The following is a 15,497-nucleotide window of genomic DNA, read 5'->3' as shown; positions in this document are numbered from 1 at the left end:
TTATGGACTTTAAACCAAACATACCATTTGCAGTGTATTGACCTGAAACAGCATGTGTCTTGTTTTATACCACACCATTAAATACAGTGCCTTCAGAAAGTATTCATGAGTCAAAACTGGAACTCAGCCACTCAGGAACATTCACGGTCTTCTTGGTAAGCAACTCCAGTGTAGATTTGGCCTTGTGTTTTAGGTTATTGTCCCGCTGAAAGGTGAATTCATCTCCCAGTGTGGAAGAAAGCAGACTGAAATCAGGTTTTTCTCTAGAATTTTGACTGTGCCCATTCCGTACATTTTTTTACCTGGAAAAACTCCCCCGTCTTTAATGATTACATGCATACCCATAACATGCTGCAGCCACCACTATGTTTGACAATATGGAGAATGGTACTCAGTAATATGTTATTGGATTTGCCCTAAACGTAACACTTTGTATTCAGGACCAAAAGTGAATTGCTTTGCCACATTTTGTGCAGTATTACTTTAGTGCCTTGTTGCAAACAGAATGCATGTTTTGAAATATTTGTATTCTGTACAGGTTTCCTTTTCACTGTCAATTAGGTTAGTATTGTGGAGTGACTACAATGTTGTTGATCCATTCTCAGTTTTCTGTCACAGCCGTTAAACTCTAACTGTTTTAAACTCACTATTGGCCTCGTGGTGAAATCCCTGAGAGGTTTTCTTCCTCTCTGGCAACTGAGTTAGTAAGGTCACATGTATCTTTGTAGAGACTGGGTGTATTGATACACCATCCAAAGTATAATTAATAACTTCACCATGTGCAAACGGATATTCAATATCTGCTTTTTATTTATACCTATCATCTACCAATAGGTGTCCTTCTTTGCGAGGCATTGGAAAACCTCCCTGGTCATTGTGATTGAATCTGTTTTTGAAATTCACTGCTCGACTGAGGGACCTTACAATTATCTGTATGTGTGGGATACAAGGTAGCCATTCAAAAAATCACATTAAAAACGTATTGCATACTGAGCCCATGCCACTTATGTGACTTAAGCACATTTTTACTCCTGAACTTTTGGCTTGCCATAACAAAGGGGTTGAACACTTATTGACTCAAGACATTTCAGCTTTTCATTTTATATTAATTAGTAAACATTAAAAAAAAAAAACAGAATTCCACTTTGACATTATAGGCTATTGTGTGTAGCCCAGGGACACAAAAACATCTACATTTAATCCATTTAAATTCAGACTGTAACACAATTTATTTGGGAAATAATAAAGGGGAGTGAATTCATTCGGAAGGCTCTGTATAAAACACCATTAAACCAGATCATTACCACACCACTAAATCGAATCCTATAAAATGTGTTGCACTGGAACTAGGGCTGGAACAATAGTCGTGTAACCGACGATGATGGACAATAACTGATATTTGAAAAGAATTGTCATAATCGTCTTAACATTCATTGTAGGATGGGGGATTAAACTTTATTCACTTGTATTTGTTTTATTTCACCTTTATTTAACCAGGTAGACCAGTTGAGAACAAGTTCTCATTTACAACTGCGTCCTGGCCAAGATAAAGCAAAGCAGTGCGACAATGACACAGAGTTACACATGGGATAAACAAACGTACAGTCAATAACACAATAGAAACAATTCTGTATATAGTGTGTGCAAATGAAGTAAGGAGGTAGGGCAATAAATAGGCCAATAGTGGCGAAGTAATTACAATTGAGCAATTTACACTGGAGTGATATATGTGCAGATGAGGACGTGCAAGTAGAAATACTGGTGTGCTCTGACTGAAGCTGGGAGGGCCTGCTGCGCGAGGACTGGGCCGCCTGTGAGTGGTTTGCGACTGGGGTGGGGCCCACGGTAGCACCCGCTGCTCGTTGAGAAGAGTTAGAATGATACGTGCTTTCATGTCAAGAGTTTCCAAAAGTCCAATAACACCAGAAGAAGTCGCTAGTCACTTTTTTGAAAATGTGTCGCAAGAGGGGTCTGAATACTCGCTAAATATAGAGACAAAGTCGCTAAGTTGGCAACACTGTGTGTCTGGCAGCGAAACAGTTCATTCAGCCACATTTACTGCCTTAAAAAAAACATAGCTGACATAGCTGACTTGCTTTAAACAAATGTGGTTTCTACTGACAATTGAGATGTACAAATTATGGCATAAGGGACAACAAGCAGATAAGATGCAATCCGTAATTTCGATTAATACATTAATGAGTGAGCCAGGACTGATTTAGACAATATAACTATTTATTAAGCACTTTTGAAATGTACAGCGTCAACATTCAGAACATGGGCCATTCTTACAGTGTTTTCCCTGTACACCAAGTCAGAATCTTAGGATAAATAAAGGGGGCATATTAGCAGACAATGAAAGCGCTTACAATATTCGATTATTACATTTCTCAAAAACAGGTTATAGGCTACATGTGCACCACCGAGTCAGAACAGTAATTTTAGGCTAAATTAAAAGGTGAAAAGAGACCAAATTATTAGGGTGAGGCACATGGGCTACTAAAAGCTTACTTCACAACATACCCGTAGTATTACTTTCTTAGCTACAGTATACATATCTTCCTGTCATATTACATCATTTATGCAGCAGCATATAAGACATTTTTGGACTCACCTTGTTGTGATGTGCTCACTTGAACAGGGAGGTGGCGCGACTGTCCTTCGTGGGCAAATTTTGTCATCAAAGGAAGACAAAGAGGCCGGATTTACAATTCCGAGTTGGATTTGGATGACCATTCAACATGTATTTTCCCAGTCTGAGCTCGTTTATTCTCAACTGCAATGCTTGCAGTTAGCCACTGTCACCGATTCCTTCCAAACCACTTACTGTTTAATTTGCGATTTCCAACTTGGCCGATGAGCACCGATACGTTTTATCTATAATTTCTCTTCATTATTTCTCATCATATGACAAGGATTAAAAATAATTTTCCAGTAGATTGTCAACTTCATTCATGATGATTACTGCTAGCTAAGATTTTGAAAGTAAGATGTTGACATGATCAGTCCAATCAAAGCTACTGTACATATAACGTGATTTGACGTCTTTTTATCTGTGGCCAATGACCTTGAGCCTTCTTGGAAGGGCACTACTAATGTAATTCTATTGCAGGAGCCAAAGGGGCTTGAATTCGATGCCTGCACTACCCAAAACGCAGAAATAAAATATAAAACATTCATTACCTTTGACGAGCTTCTTTCTTGGCACTCCTATATATCCCATAAACATCACAATTGGGTCTTTTCCCCAATTAAATCCGTCATTGTATAGCCAAAATGTCGTTTTCTGAAGACCGGTCTGAGCCAGGAATATTCCCTTTTACAAGACGCAACGTCACTTTTTAAAATTACAAAAGCTGCCTATAAACTTACAAATCACTTCAAACTAATTTTCTAAACCAACTTTAGGTATTAATAAACGTTAATAATCTATCAAATTGATCACGGGGCGATCTGTATTCGATAGTAGCAAGTCTTGAAATCATCGTCCATGTTTTCAATTTCACAACATCCTGGGGCGAGCCCCAAGAAAGGAAGTGCCCTAACGTCATCTAACCAAGAATAAAGCAGCAGGAAAAAAATGCCAGTACTGGCGACATCGTGTGGAAGCTGTAGGAATTGTACTGAGGGCCTCATTTTTTGTCTGTCGCCTTAGACAATACATTGACTGGCGGATTAATATTTTTGGGGGTTTTTGGTGAACAGTTTTTGAGGGATTTTTACTCCTAAACACGTTCTGTTATAGCCACAGCCACGATTTAACCAGTTTTAGAGACTTCAGAGTGTTTTCTATACACACATACTTATCATATGCATATACTATATTCCTGGCATGAGTAGCAGGACTTTGAAATGGTGCGCGAATTTTAGCAAAAAGCTGCGAAAATTTGCAGCCTCCTAAGAGGTTTTAACAGTTGTTTTGGCAATGTCAGAGGTGGAACTGTGTTAGTGCTGTCAAATCCACAAGTGGCTCCTGGCATTATACCTAAAGCAGACTTTGCCATTGGCTGCACAGAGTCTCATTAAGAGAAATCCCATGCAATTTTTTTCACAAGTTCGAACACTTGAATGGGAGGAAACAATGGTGCATTTCAAAAGAATTTGAACAACACCGTTTTTGGGGGGCAATGACAAAAGTGGAAAACAAAAACTTGTAGTGTATTTAAGGTTCAAAAAGGATTCTGAAGTTTGTCATTTCCACTTTGACATATCAGACAAGCGTTTCCCTTATGAAAAACGTGTCAACCCCTACAAAAATATCCATTATAATCCACATAATTCACATTTCCCGTTGCTGCATGATTATTTTCCTTCTGTAAGAAACTGTAAAAATGGGTTTCCATGGCAGAGCAGCTGCACACAAGCCTAAGATCACCATGTGCAATGCCAAACATCGGCTGGAGTGGTGAAAAGCTCGCCACCATTGTACTCTAGAGCAGTGTAAACGCATTCTCTGGTGTGATGAATCACGTTTCACCATCTGGCAGTCCAACGAATCTGGGTTTGGCGAATGCCAAGAGAATGCCACTTGCCCCAATGCATAGTGCCAACTGAACAGTTTGGTGGAGGAGGGATAATGGTCTGGGGCTGTTTTTCATGGTTTGTGCTTGGCCCCTTTCTTCCAGTGAAGGGAAATATTAACCCTACAGCATACAATGACATTCTAGATGACATTTTTAGCTTCCATTATGTACAGATCCTTGCGACATGGGGCCGTACGTTATCATGCTGAAACATGAGGTGATGGCGTAAGATGAACAGCAAGACAATGGGCCTCAGGATCTTGTCACATCTCTGTGCATTCAAATTGCCATCGTTAAAATGTAATGGTGTTCGTTGTCCATAGTTTATGCATGTCCATACCATAACCCCAGCGCCACAATGGGGCACACTGTTTACAACGTTGACATCAGCTAACCGCCCCCCAACCTGACACCATACACAAGGTCTGTGGTTGGACATACTGCCAAATTCTCTAAAACATTACATTCTCTGGCAACAGCTCTGGTGGATATTATTGCAGTCAGCATGCCAATTGCACACTCCCTCAAAACTTCAAACATCTGTGGCATTGTGTTGTGTGACAAAACTGCTCATTTTAGAGTGGCCTTTTATTTTTCCCCAGCACAAGTTTTTTTAAATATATTTTTTTAATTTCACTTTTATTTAACCAGGTAGGCTAGTTGAGAACAAGTTGTAATTTACAACTGCGACCTGGCCAAGATTAAGCAAAGCAGTTTGACACATACAACAACACAGAGTTACACGTGGAATAAACAAACATACAGTCAATAATACAGTAGAAAAAAAGTATATAGTCTCAGCCTCCAGTATTTATGCTGCAGTAGTTTGTGTCGGGGCTAGGGTCAGTTTGTTATATCTGGAGTACCCCTCCTGTCCTAACTCGGTGTCCTGTGTGAATATAAGTGTGCGTTCTCTAATTCTCTCCTTCTTTCTTTCTCTCTCTCGGAGGACCTGAGCCATAGGACCATGCCCTAGGACTACCTGACATGATGACTCCTTGCTGTCCCCAGTCCACCTGGCCATGCTGCTGCTCCAGTTTCAACTGACCTGAGCCCTAGGACCATGCCCCAGGACTACCTGACATGATGACTCCTTGCTGTCCCCAGTCCACCTGGCCATGCTGCTGCTCCAGTTTCAACTGTTCTGCCTTACTATTATTCGACCATGCTGGTCATTTATGAACATTTGAACATCTTGGCCATGTTCTGTTATAATCTCCACCCGGCACAGCCAGAAGAGGACGGGCCACCCCACATATGCTCTCTCTAATTCTCTCTTTCTTTCTTTCTCTCTCTCGGAGGACCTGAGCCCTAGGACCGTGCCCCAGGACTACCTGACATGATGACTCCTTGCTGTCCCCAGTCCACCTGGCCATGCTGCTGCTCCAGTTTCAACTGTTCTGCCTTGTTATTATTCGACCATGCTGGTCATTTATAAACATTTTAACATCTTGGCCATGTTCTGTTATAATCTCCACCCGGCACAGCCAGAAGAGGACTGGCCACCCCCATAGCCTGGTTCCTCTCTAGGTTTCTTCCTAGGTTTTGGCCTTTCTAGGGAGTTTTTCCTAGCCACCGTGCTTCTACACCTGCAATGCTTGCTGTTTGGGGTTTTAGGCTGGGTTTCTGTACAGCACTTTGAGATATCAGCTGATGTACGAAGGGCTATATAAATAAATTTGATTTGATTTGATTTGATATATATACAGTGTGTGCAAATGAGATAAGGGAGGAAAGGCAATTAGCAGGCCATGGTGTCGAATTAATTACAATATACCAATTAAACACTGGAGTGATAGATGTGCAGATGATGAATGTGCAAGTAGAGATACTGGGGTGCAAAGGAGCAAGATAAATAAATAAATACAGTATGGGGATGAGGTAGTTGGACGGGCTATTTACAGATGGGCTGTGTACAGGTGCAGTGATCTGTGAGCTGCTCAGACAGCTGGTGCTTAAAGCTAGTGAGGGAGATATGAGTCTCCAGCTTCAGTGATTTTTGCAGTTCGTTACAGTCATTGGCAGCAGAGAACTGGAAGGAAAGGCAGCCAAAGGGGGAATTGGCTTTGGGGGTGACCAGTGAGATATACCTGCTGGAGCGTGTGCTACGGGTGGGTGCTGCTATGGTGAGCTGAGATAAGGCGGGGCTTTACCGAGCAAAGGCTTGTAGATGACCTTGAGCCAGTGGGTTTGGTGACGAGTATGAAGCGAGGGCCAACCAACAAGAGCGTACAGGTCGCAGTGGTGGGTAGTATATGGGGCTTTGGTGACAAAACAGATGGCACTGTGATAGACTGCATCCAATTTGTTGAGTAGAGTGTTGGAGGCTATTTTGTAGATGACTTCGCCGAAGTTGAGGATTGGTAGGATAGTCAGTTTACGAGGGTATGTTTGGAAGCATGAGTGAAGGATGCTTTGTTGCGAAATAGGAAGCTGATTCTAGATTTAATTTTGGATTGGAGATGCTTAATGTGAGTCTGGAAGGAGAGTTTACACTCTAGCCAGACACCTAGGTATTTGTAGTTGTTCACATATTCTAAGTCAGAACCGTCCAGAGTAGTGATGCTGGACGGGCAGGCAGGTGTGGGCAGCGATCGGTTGAAGAGCATGCATTTAGTTTTACTTGCATTTAAGAGCAGTTGGAGGCCACGGAAGGAGAGTTGAAAGGCATTGAAGGTCGTCTGGAGGTTACTTAACACAGTGTCCAAAGGGCCAGAAGTATACAGAATGGTGTCGTCTGCGTAGAGGTGGATCAGAGAATCACCAGCAGCAAGAGCGACATCATTGATGTATACAGAGAAGAGAGTCTGCCTGAGAATTGAACCCTGTGGCACCCCCATAGAGACTGCCAGAGGTCCGGACAACAGGCCCTCCGATTTGACACACTGAACTCTATCAGAAAAGTAGTTGGTGAACCAGGCGAGGCAGTCATTTGAGAAACCAAGGCTGTTGAGTCTGCCGATAAGAATGTGGTAAGAATGTGGTGATTGACAGTCGAAAGCCTTGGCCAGGTCAATGAATACGGCTGCACAGTAATGTATCTTATCGATGGTGGTTAGGATATCGTAGGATATCGAGGTGCATGCATGACCAGCTCTGAAACCAGATTGCATAATGGAGAAGGTATGGTGGGATTCGGAATGGTCAGTAATCTGTTTATTAACTTGGCTTTCGAAGACCTTAGAAAGGTAGGGTAGGATAGATATAGGTCTGTAGCAGTTTGGGTCTAGAGTGTCTCCCCCTTTGAGCCGTAGAAAAATGCTTATTGAAATTCTCAATTATAGTGGATTTATCGGTGGTGACAATGTTTCCTAGCCTCAGTGCAGTGGGCAGCTGGGGGGAGGTACTCTTATTCTCCAGGGACTTTACAGTGTCCTATAACTTTTTTGAGTTTGTGCTACAGAATGCAAATGTATGTTTGAAAAAGCTAGTCTTTCCTAACTGCCTGTGTATATTGGTTCCTAACTTCCCTGAAAAGTTGCATATCACGGGGGCTATTCGATGCTAATGCAGTACGCCACAGTACGCCACAGGATGTTTTTGTGCTGGTCAAGGGCAGTCAGGTCTGGAGTGAACCAAGGGCTATATCTGTTCCTGGTTCTAATTTTTTTGAATGGGGCATGCTTATTTATGATGGTGAGGAATGCACTTTTAAAGATTAACCAGGCATCGTCTACTGATGGGATGAGGTCAATATCCTTTCAGGATACCCTGTCCAGGTCGATTGCACCTGTGTAATGATCATACTGTTTAATCAGTTTCTTGATATGACACACCTGTCAGGTGGATGAATTATCTTGCCAGATGAGAAATGCTCACAAACAGGGATGTAAACAAATTTGTGCACAAAATTAGAGAGAAATAAGCTTTTTTGTGCATATGGAACATTTCTGGGATCTTTTATTTCAGCTCATGTAACATGGGACCAGCACTTTAGTTAGTTAGTATGTGATATGATATAAATTCATATGATTTATATGTTTAAAGTAATGGTAAGATAATGACAATGATTTATATGTTTACTGTAATGATAAGATAATGACTAAAAATATTCCACCCTGAAACCATATAATTGTATGAAAATTATTACAATCATAAAACTATAATCTGATGATGTGTGTAGTTTTAGTCAGAATTAGAACAAGGACATTTTGTTCCTTTTTAGTATGTAAGCAGGGTGCAAGTGGGGAAACAAATGATAAGAGGAGCTATTGACAGACAAGTTGTAATACTGTGTTCCTTACAGGAAATTCTGTCGTGGAGGGGAGAAACTGTTAGGCATGCAGATAATTATGAAACATGTTGCAGATTAAACAATGCATCTGTGTAGTGGAAAAACACAGACTGTCTGAGCAAGGCGTAGCTTAAGATTTGAACTTGTTTGTATGTGTTATAAAGACTGGGTTTGTATTATGGACTTCAGAGTGCTCTCGTGAATAAATGTTTTGACTATTGTAAGCTGAGAAATCTGTCTGTTTCATTTAACCTCACAAACTCTGGGTTGCAGACTGAGTAGATTAATTGAAGTTTATGAACATTGATAACGAAATACTCATTTAAAATATGTTAGTTAGCCATGTTATGAATACAAAGCATCTGCTGTTGACATCACAATACGATTTAAAAACATTAGTTAGCTCCAAAAAGGTTTTTTTTAACTTTGGCTGCATGCTGACAGTGCATTTAGCCATCCTGTGGCTAACCACACTACAACCTTCATTTTTACCAGGTTCCCGTAAGCAATTGTAATGACAGTCCACCACAACATACTAGAGAGTCTCCTGATTAGCAAGGGATAGTCTGTGTTTAACTTAATTGTATATTAAAATCACAGTTTGAGGTCATTGTGAGGGAATTTTGAAAGTTGTTAGGCGAAATTGGTTTTCCTGGGAAAGTTGCAATATTAACCAAGGAGGGCAGGGATTAGCGAAGGGTCTCCCTCAGTTTTTTATGTGACACGTTTTCCAAAAACTCTTAAATATCTGCTCTGAATAAAGATGTAAATGTGTCTGCAGAAGAATGGGGTGTTAGCCACAGTATGACATGACCTCTTGAGTTTGTAAACATCTCTTTTGGTTATTGAACTACAGTAAATTAAGTGGATTTTCACCCATTAAAATAATAACAGAATGACACTATGTGTCCCTGATCTGAACAACACAGAAATGGATAATTATGTGTGACATGATAGACAACCATATAACGCCACCCCTTGGTATACACAAACGACCTGGTCTATTTTCACCTCTTAATTTCACTTACTGTTCTGACTTGGTGGTGCACATGTAGCCTATAACCTGTTTTTGAGAAATGTATTGTCTGCTTATATGCATCCTTTATTTATCCTGCAGTTCTGACTTGAAGTAGAGGGAGAACACGGCCCATGTTTTGAATTCTGTCGCTGTACATTTCCAAAAGAGCTGAACAAATAGTTTAGACTAAAACATTTTTTGCCCCACTGAGATGTACATGTTAAAATCGTTAATGGGCATTTTTGTAGGGGTTGATTATTTTAGTTTTTTATTGTAAGGGAAAAGCAAGTCGGAAATTTCAAAGTGGAAAAAGTACAAACTTCAGAAGCCTTTTTAAACCTAGAAACGACTACAAGTGTTCTCTTGCAACAGGGTGATGAAATTAAGATACTAAAACTGTATCTGCTCTCCTCTATCTGCTCTCGGATTTATGATCTACAGACACTTTTGTCATTGCCCAGAATATAAGTATGTTGTTCGAATTTTTGGAAAATGGACCATTGCTTCCCCCCCTTGGTCTAAGTAGACCTGGCTAGGACCAATCACTAAATTATCTGGATAGGTGAAAATGAATTGATTTGACCAATTGTGCTATGCCAGATCAAGTAGTTTGTAACATTTTGTAGTTAGATTGTATCTGCTTCTGTACATTCTGATTTATCCATGCGCTCTGAGATGCATTGCTCTGGCCTCACTGACTGTGTGCAGGCTTTGCAGTAGAACACGGAGTTGTGATGCTACCGTAGACGTGGTAGCGATACCGAATGTATAGTATCGTTTTAGCTAACTGTCTAAACGTTTTTTTTAGTAACACCAGCAAACATGCTGGACTTTGCGATATTTGCAGTGACTTTTGTCATCATTCTGGTCGGCGCAGTCCTCTATTTGTATCCAGTAAGTCAATGCCTGTGTTTATATTATAGCCAATATTTGCAACATCGTATATCCACCATGTCATTACTACCTAACGTTACTTGTAAAGCTGCTAACTTTGTGCAATTTTACAGTGACATGACAGTTAAAAAAAAATCCCTGGACATTTTATGCATCTACCTTTAGCACCCAAAGGTTTCAGCAGTTTAAGTGAATTGTGGAGTGGACAAATATTGTTTTCAAAGCTCAAGTTTTTAGAGGTTACTGCCATAGACTTAGAATATGTAAACTGCACAGAATTTCTTGTCATGTTTAATTTATGTCTCTCTTGAAACTGAAAGTAACACACTTGATTCATTTTTTTCTCAAGTCATCAAGAAGTGCTTCTGGTATACCAGGTCTCAACCCTACCGAAGAGAAGTGAGTAGACTATGACCAAATATGTTTTACAACTTTCTAAGTACGGTCTCTCTTTAGTACTCCACACTTGATCTCAGCCCATATTTATAAGCGTCACTGTAGGAGTACTGATCCAGGATCAGATCCCCCTGTCTATTCATCTCCATATAAAAGGCTAAACTGATCCTGGATCAGCACTCATACACTGAGAATTTTTCTGAATACGGGCCCTGGCCTGAACTAGGTTCCTATTGGTTTATTCGTCTCATTCTCTTAATCTAGGGATGGAAATCTGCAAGACATAGTGAACCGAGGCAGTCTGCATGAGTTCCTGGCTAGTCTACATGGACAGTTTGGTCCTGTGGCATCCTTCTGGTTTGGAGGACGCCCTGTGGTCAGCTTGGGTTCAGTGGACCAGCTACGGCAGCACATCAACCCCAACAGGACTAGTGAGTACTGGGGAGGGAGGGGAACTATTGGGAGGAAAGGGAAACAGGTGCTCTGTCCCTACTAACGTCAAATCAACGTTTATTTGTCACGTGCGCCGAATACAACAGTGAAATGCTTACTTAAGGCTCTAGCCAATAGTGCAAAAAAGCTATTAGGTGAACAATGGGTAAGTAAAGAAATAAAAACAACAGTGAAAAACAGTAGCAAGACTATAAAAGTAGTGAGGCTACATACAGACACCGGTTAGTCGGTCCACTTAAAATTCATGCTTAAAAGATTGCACCATTCTAAGTAGAATGTGGGTATAGATAGACATTGTAACAGATTCAGGTGATTTCCGTTATACATGTACAGTGTTGTTTTGAAATAAAGAAACAGTAACACTGTGACATCTTCTATCCTTACTTGTAGCGGACTCATTTGAGACAATGCTGAAGTCGTTGCTAGGTTACCAGTCAGGAACGGGTGGAGGGGCCACAGAGGCTGTAATGAGGAAGAAGTTGTATGAGAGTGCCGTCAACAACACCCTGGAGAAAAACTTTCCAATGCTGCTGAAGGTTTGCCTCTTACACAATGGCTCATTTGGCAGTTTTTAATATTTGGCTGTAGCATTTATGCAATACTTTCTTCTGTTTTTGTGTATTCATTAGTATTTGTTTACTCCAAAAGCTTGTTGTGCTCACTTCCCTGGAATGTTATAGTTCGGTAGCCTAGTGGTTAGAGCGTTAGGCCAGTAACCGGAAGGTTGCTGGATCGAATCACTGAGCTGATAAGGTAAAAATATGTTGTTCTGCCCCTGAGCAAGGCACTTAACCCACTGTTCCCCGGGCGCCGTGGACGTCGATTAAGGCAGCCCCCTTCGACTCTCTGATTCAGAGGGGTTGGGTTAAATGCGGAAGACACATTTCAGTTGGACAACTGACTAACTATCCCCCTTTCCCATTGACACACGCTCTCTCTGTCTCCCTCCCCGTTTGTCCTGTTCTAGTTGGTGGAGGAGTTAGTGGGGAAGTGGCAGTCTTTCCCTAAGGACCAGCACACACCCCTCTGTGCCCATCTGCTAGGATTGGCCATGAAGGCTGTCACTCAACTCGCTTTGGGTGACCGTTTCCGGAATGATGCTGAAGTCATCGGCTTCCGAAAGAACCATGAGGCAGTGAGTGAGCAGTCACATTTAAAGTCACCGTTTCTGGTGAAAAGATGCCCATTACGACCGGTGTTTGCAGATTTTCACAGATAATTCTCTTTACTTGTCAGATCTGGTCGGAGATCGGAAAAGGCTATTTGGACGGTTCCATGGAGAAGAGCTCCATCAGAAAGGAGCACTATGAGAGCGGTGAGTGAGAACTAGTTCACTGCTATGGATCATATGTGTTACTTGTACATCTCAGCATACACTTCTTTATAGAATGTATCTGAAATAGAAAAGAGATGTGTATACATTTTCTTTCCTCATGCTAAGTACATTGTTTGTTTACAGCGCTGGCAGAAATGGAAACAGTGCTGATGTCTGTGGCTAAAGACAGGAAAGGACAAAGGAGCCAGACAGCGTTTGTAGACACTCTTCTCCAGTCCAACCTCACAGAGAGACAGGTGATGCACAGATTCTTTGATTATAAGGAGAACAGGCTCATTGAGGCAGAGCAAAATAAAACTTCCTTCCTGCTTTTGTTTTAATGAACGCTTGTTTTCATTGTTTCTCTTTTGTAGGTGATGGAGGACAGCATGGTATTCACACTGGCAGGTTGTGTCATCACAGCTAATTGTGAGTACTAGTAATAAATAGATTATGCCTATCTACGTCAGAACTTGCGGCTTTTATGGGTGTAGCCAATCGTCAATTTTTTCTGAGAGAATAAAATCATACATTTGCTTAGTATTCTGTCAGAAAATCTCTCTCACAAAGTGTTGATGTTTCTCTTTGTGGTTGTAATATTTCCCAAGTGTGCATCTGGGCAGTACACTTCCTGTCCACATCAGAGGACGTTCAGGAGAAGCTGCATCAGGAGCTGGAGGATGTTCTGGGCTCTGAGCCCGTTTCTCTGGATAAGATCCCACAGCTCAGGTGACCTCTGACAGCCAAATAACATGAACAATGTGATGCAGTGTAACAGAGGTGTTTCAGATCCACTCTTGCATGACGTGTACCTTATATGAGACCTGAAGACTGGTGTAGCTTCCTGAGCTAATGCCTAAGCTAACAGGGGCTAATAGCCTTGTGGCCCACATAACACCTGGGTTCGAACCCTGGTCGGTCACAGCAGAAGGGGCATGTATCCTCATGGTAGCATGTCTTCAAGGTATGTTTATAGATACATTTTATCATGCTTATCAAATGCATCTTCTATACTATAGGTATTTTCAGCAGGTTTTGAACGAGACTGTGCGGACAGCCAAACTGACGCCCATCGCAGCCCGGCTCCAGGAAAATGAAGGGAAAGTCGATCAGCACATTATTCCTAAAGAGGTATCTTATTCTCCTCTAACCAACTTAGTCAATTTATTATCCACATCTCATTATCACAATCAGCAAGTGCTTATAGATTTAAAATTTTTGTTTTTTTGTTTAAAGTGAATAATTAAAACAATTTATTCCTATGTTTTTTTTTAGACACTGGTGATCTATGCCCTTGGGGTAGTCCTACAGGATGCAGACACCTGGAGCCGTCCCTACAAGTCTGTTCATATGTATTTCCCTTTGAACCTTTTGCCACCTAAAGAGGCATTTTTTGATGGATTATTTGGTACCAAGTTTGAATTCCTGCACTTTGTACATCTAGGTTTGACCCAGACCGATTCACAGAAGATTCAGCCAGGAAAAGCTTCTCTCTGCTTGGATTCTCAGGGAACCAGGCCTGTCCTGAGCTGAGGTAACGGGGATGGGAAAGGATAGTGGCGTGCACTTGAGATTAACCAAGGGGCTAGGGCATTTACTAGTTGTAATTGCAAAGGGGCTACTTGTTATACAGTTTTACCATATTTCTTCTATAATATCAAATGAAAGGAAATGGAGGGAGTGTCACTACCAGGCAAAGAAGAATGTGGGCTTGTTACTATTTATACCACCATTTCGCCACATTTCAGGTTTGCGTACACAGTGGCTACTGTCGTCCTCAGCACTGTAGTGCGCCAACTGAAGCTGCATCAGGTGAAGGGACAGGTGGTAGAGGCCAGATCTGAGCTTGTGTCCACACCTAAAGATGACACATGGATCACTGTGAGCAGAAGAAGCTAACTAACAGTGGACATTTGTCTCAAACTCCATCTGTGGAAGAGAAACTGTCTTAATTGGGAAGGTACTTGTCAGTTAGCTTAGATTCTAGACCGAGTGGAACTGTTTAAAAAGCTGTAAACATGAGCTTAGTAGGGCTACTTGTCAGTCAGCTCTTGAACATGGTTTTGATTAGCTAAAGTCAATTGCCAATGGTGACTCGGTTATTTGAGCTACCACCTGAAGTAGCTTTTTGTCCCCCCCCCATTTCAATATGCGGATCAGTAGCTATCTTTTCAAGCTACATGATAATTTATGTATTATCTTAAACCTTGCCTTAAACCAAATGCTGCACAAGCGATGGCTATTTTATCTCCACTCTTGGACTTCTGCACAACATTCCAGCTGAACTGCCTTCCAAAACACGTGGTTCCAACTCCCCCAGATACATGACATTTTAGACAGTTCATTTTTGAATAAAGTTTACACTAATCATGTGTTAGGATAGGAATATAATATTTTGCACATTTGTTGCAGCCCCTCTGTTGTGAGCATATCCTGCCACTGTCAAGACGTCTAGACTGTTATTGTCAACAAGTGCTCACTTTGTATCTGCAGTGTCTCTGGTTCAATTCCCAGCCCTGTTTCCATTGTATCGCTGCATTAGCTTTAATTGTTTAAAATAAAAAATAATATCTGTAACTTCTGGATTTATTAACAGCCTTTTTCCAGGTGGTATTGTTTCCTTTCAACAGACTCTTGGGGTTTGTAATAATTTACACCAGTCAC

At 41.3% G+C, this 15,497-nt stretch overlaps 1 protein-coding gene across 1 annotated transcript; it reads left to right on the top strand.

Annotated features, from left to right (window-relative positions):
* The first annotated feature begins 10,454 nt into the window (after positions 1–10,454).
* On the top strand, positions 10,455–15,431 carry LOC118363744 (cytochrome P450 20A1-like). The gene is made up of 13 exons (XM_035744925.2): positions 10,455–10,669; positions 11,019–11,068; positions 11,330–11,496; positions 11,909–12,054; positions 12,486–12,653; positions 12,755–12,833; positions 12,978–13,090; positions 13,208–13,262; positions 13,442–13,562; positions 13,853–13,964; positions 14,109–14,173; positions 14,278–14,367; positions 14,582–15,431. The coding sequence occupies exons 1-13, from the start codon at positions 10,598–10,600 to the stop codon at positions 14,730–14,732; spliced, it is 1,389 nt and encodes a 462-aa protein (XP_035600818.1). The 5' UTR covers positions 10,455–10,597; the 3' UTR covers positions 14,733–15,431.
* The last annotated feature ends 66 nt before the right edge of the window (positions 15,432–15,497 follow it).

Source organism: Oncorhynchus keta, chromosome 30 (assembly GCF_023373465.1).
Source record: "Oncorhynchus keta strain PuntledgeMale-10-30-2019 chromosome 30, Oket_V2, whole genome shotgun sequence".
In the NCBI taxonomy this organism is placed as follows: domain Eukaryota; kingdom Metazoa; phylum Chordata; class Actinopteri; order Salmoniformes; family Salmonidae; genus Oncorhynchus; species Oncorhynchus keta.
Note: the sequence above shows the minus strand (reverse complement) of the source record. Positions and strands in the feature narration are given on the sequence as shown.

Bases quoted from the DNA above. Each gene is read 5' to 3' on its own strand.
- LOC118363744 (XM_035744925.2), top strand. From the start codon at position 10,598: ATGCTGGACTTTGCGATATTTGCAGTGACTTTTGTCATCATTCTGGTC. The intron at 10,670-11,018 runs GTAAGTCAATGC...TTTTTTCTCAAG, and splicing joins CAGTCCTCTATTTGTATCCA to TCATCAAGAAGTGCTTCTGG. The intron at 13,965-14,108 runs GTATCTTATTCT...GTTTTTTTTTAG, and splicing joins AGCACATTATTCCTAAAGAG to ACACTGGTGATCTATGCCCT.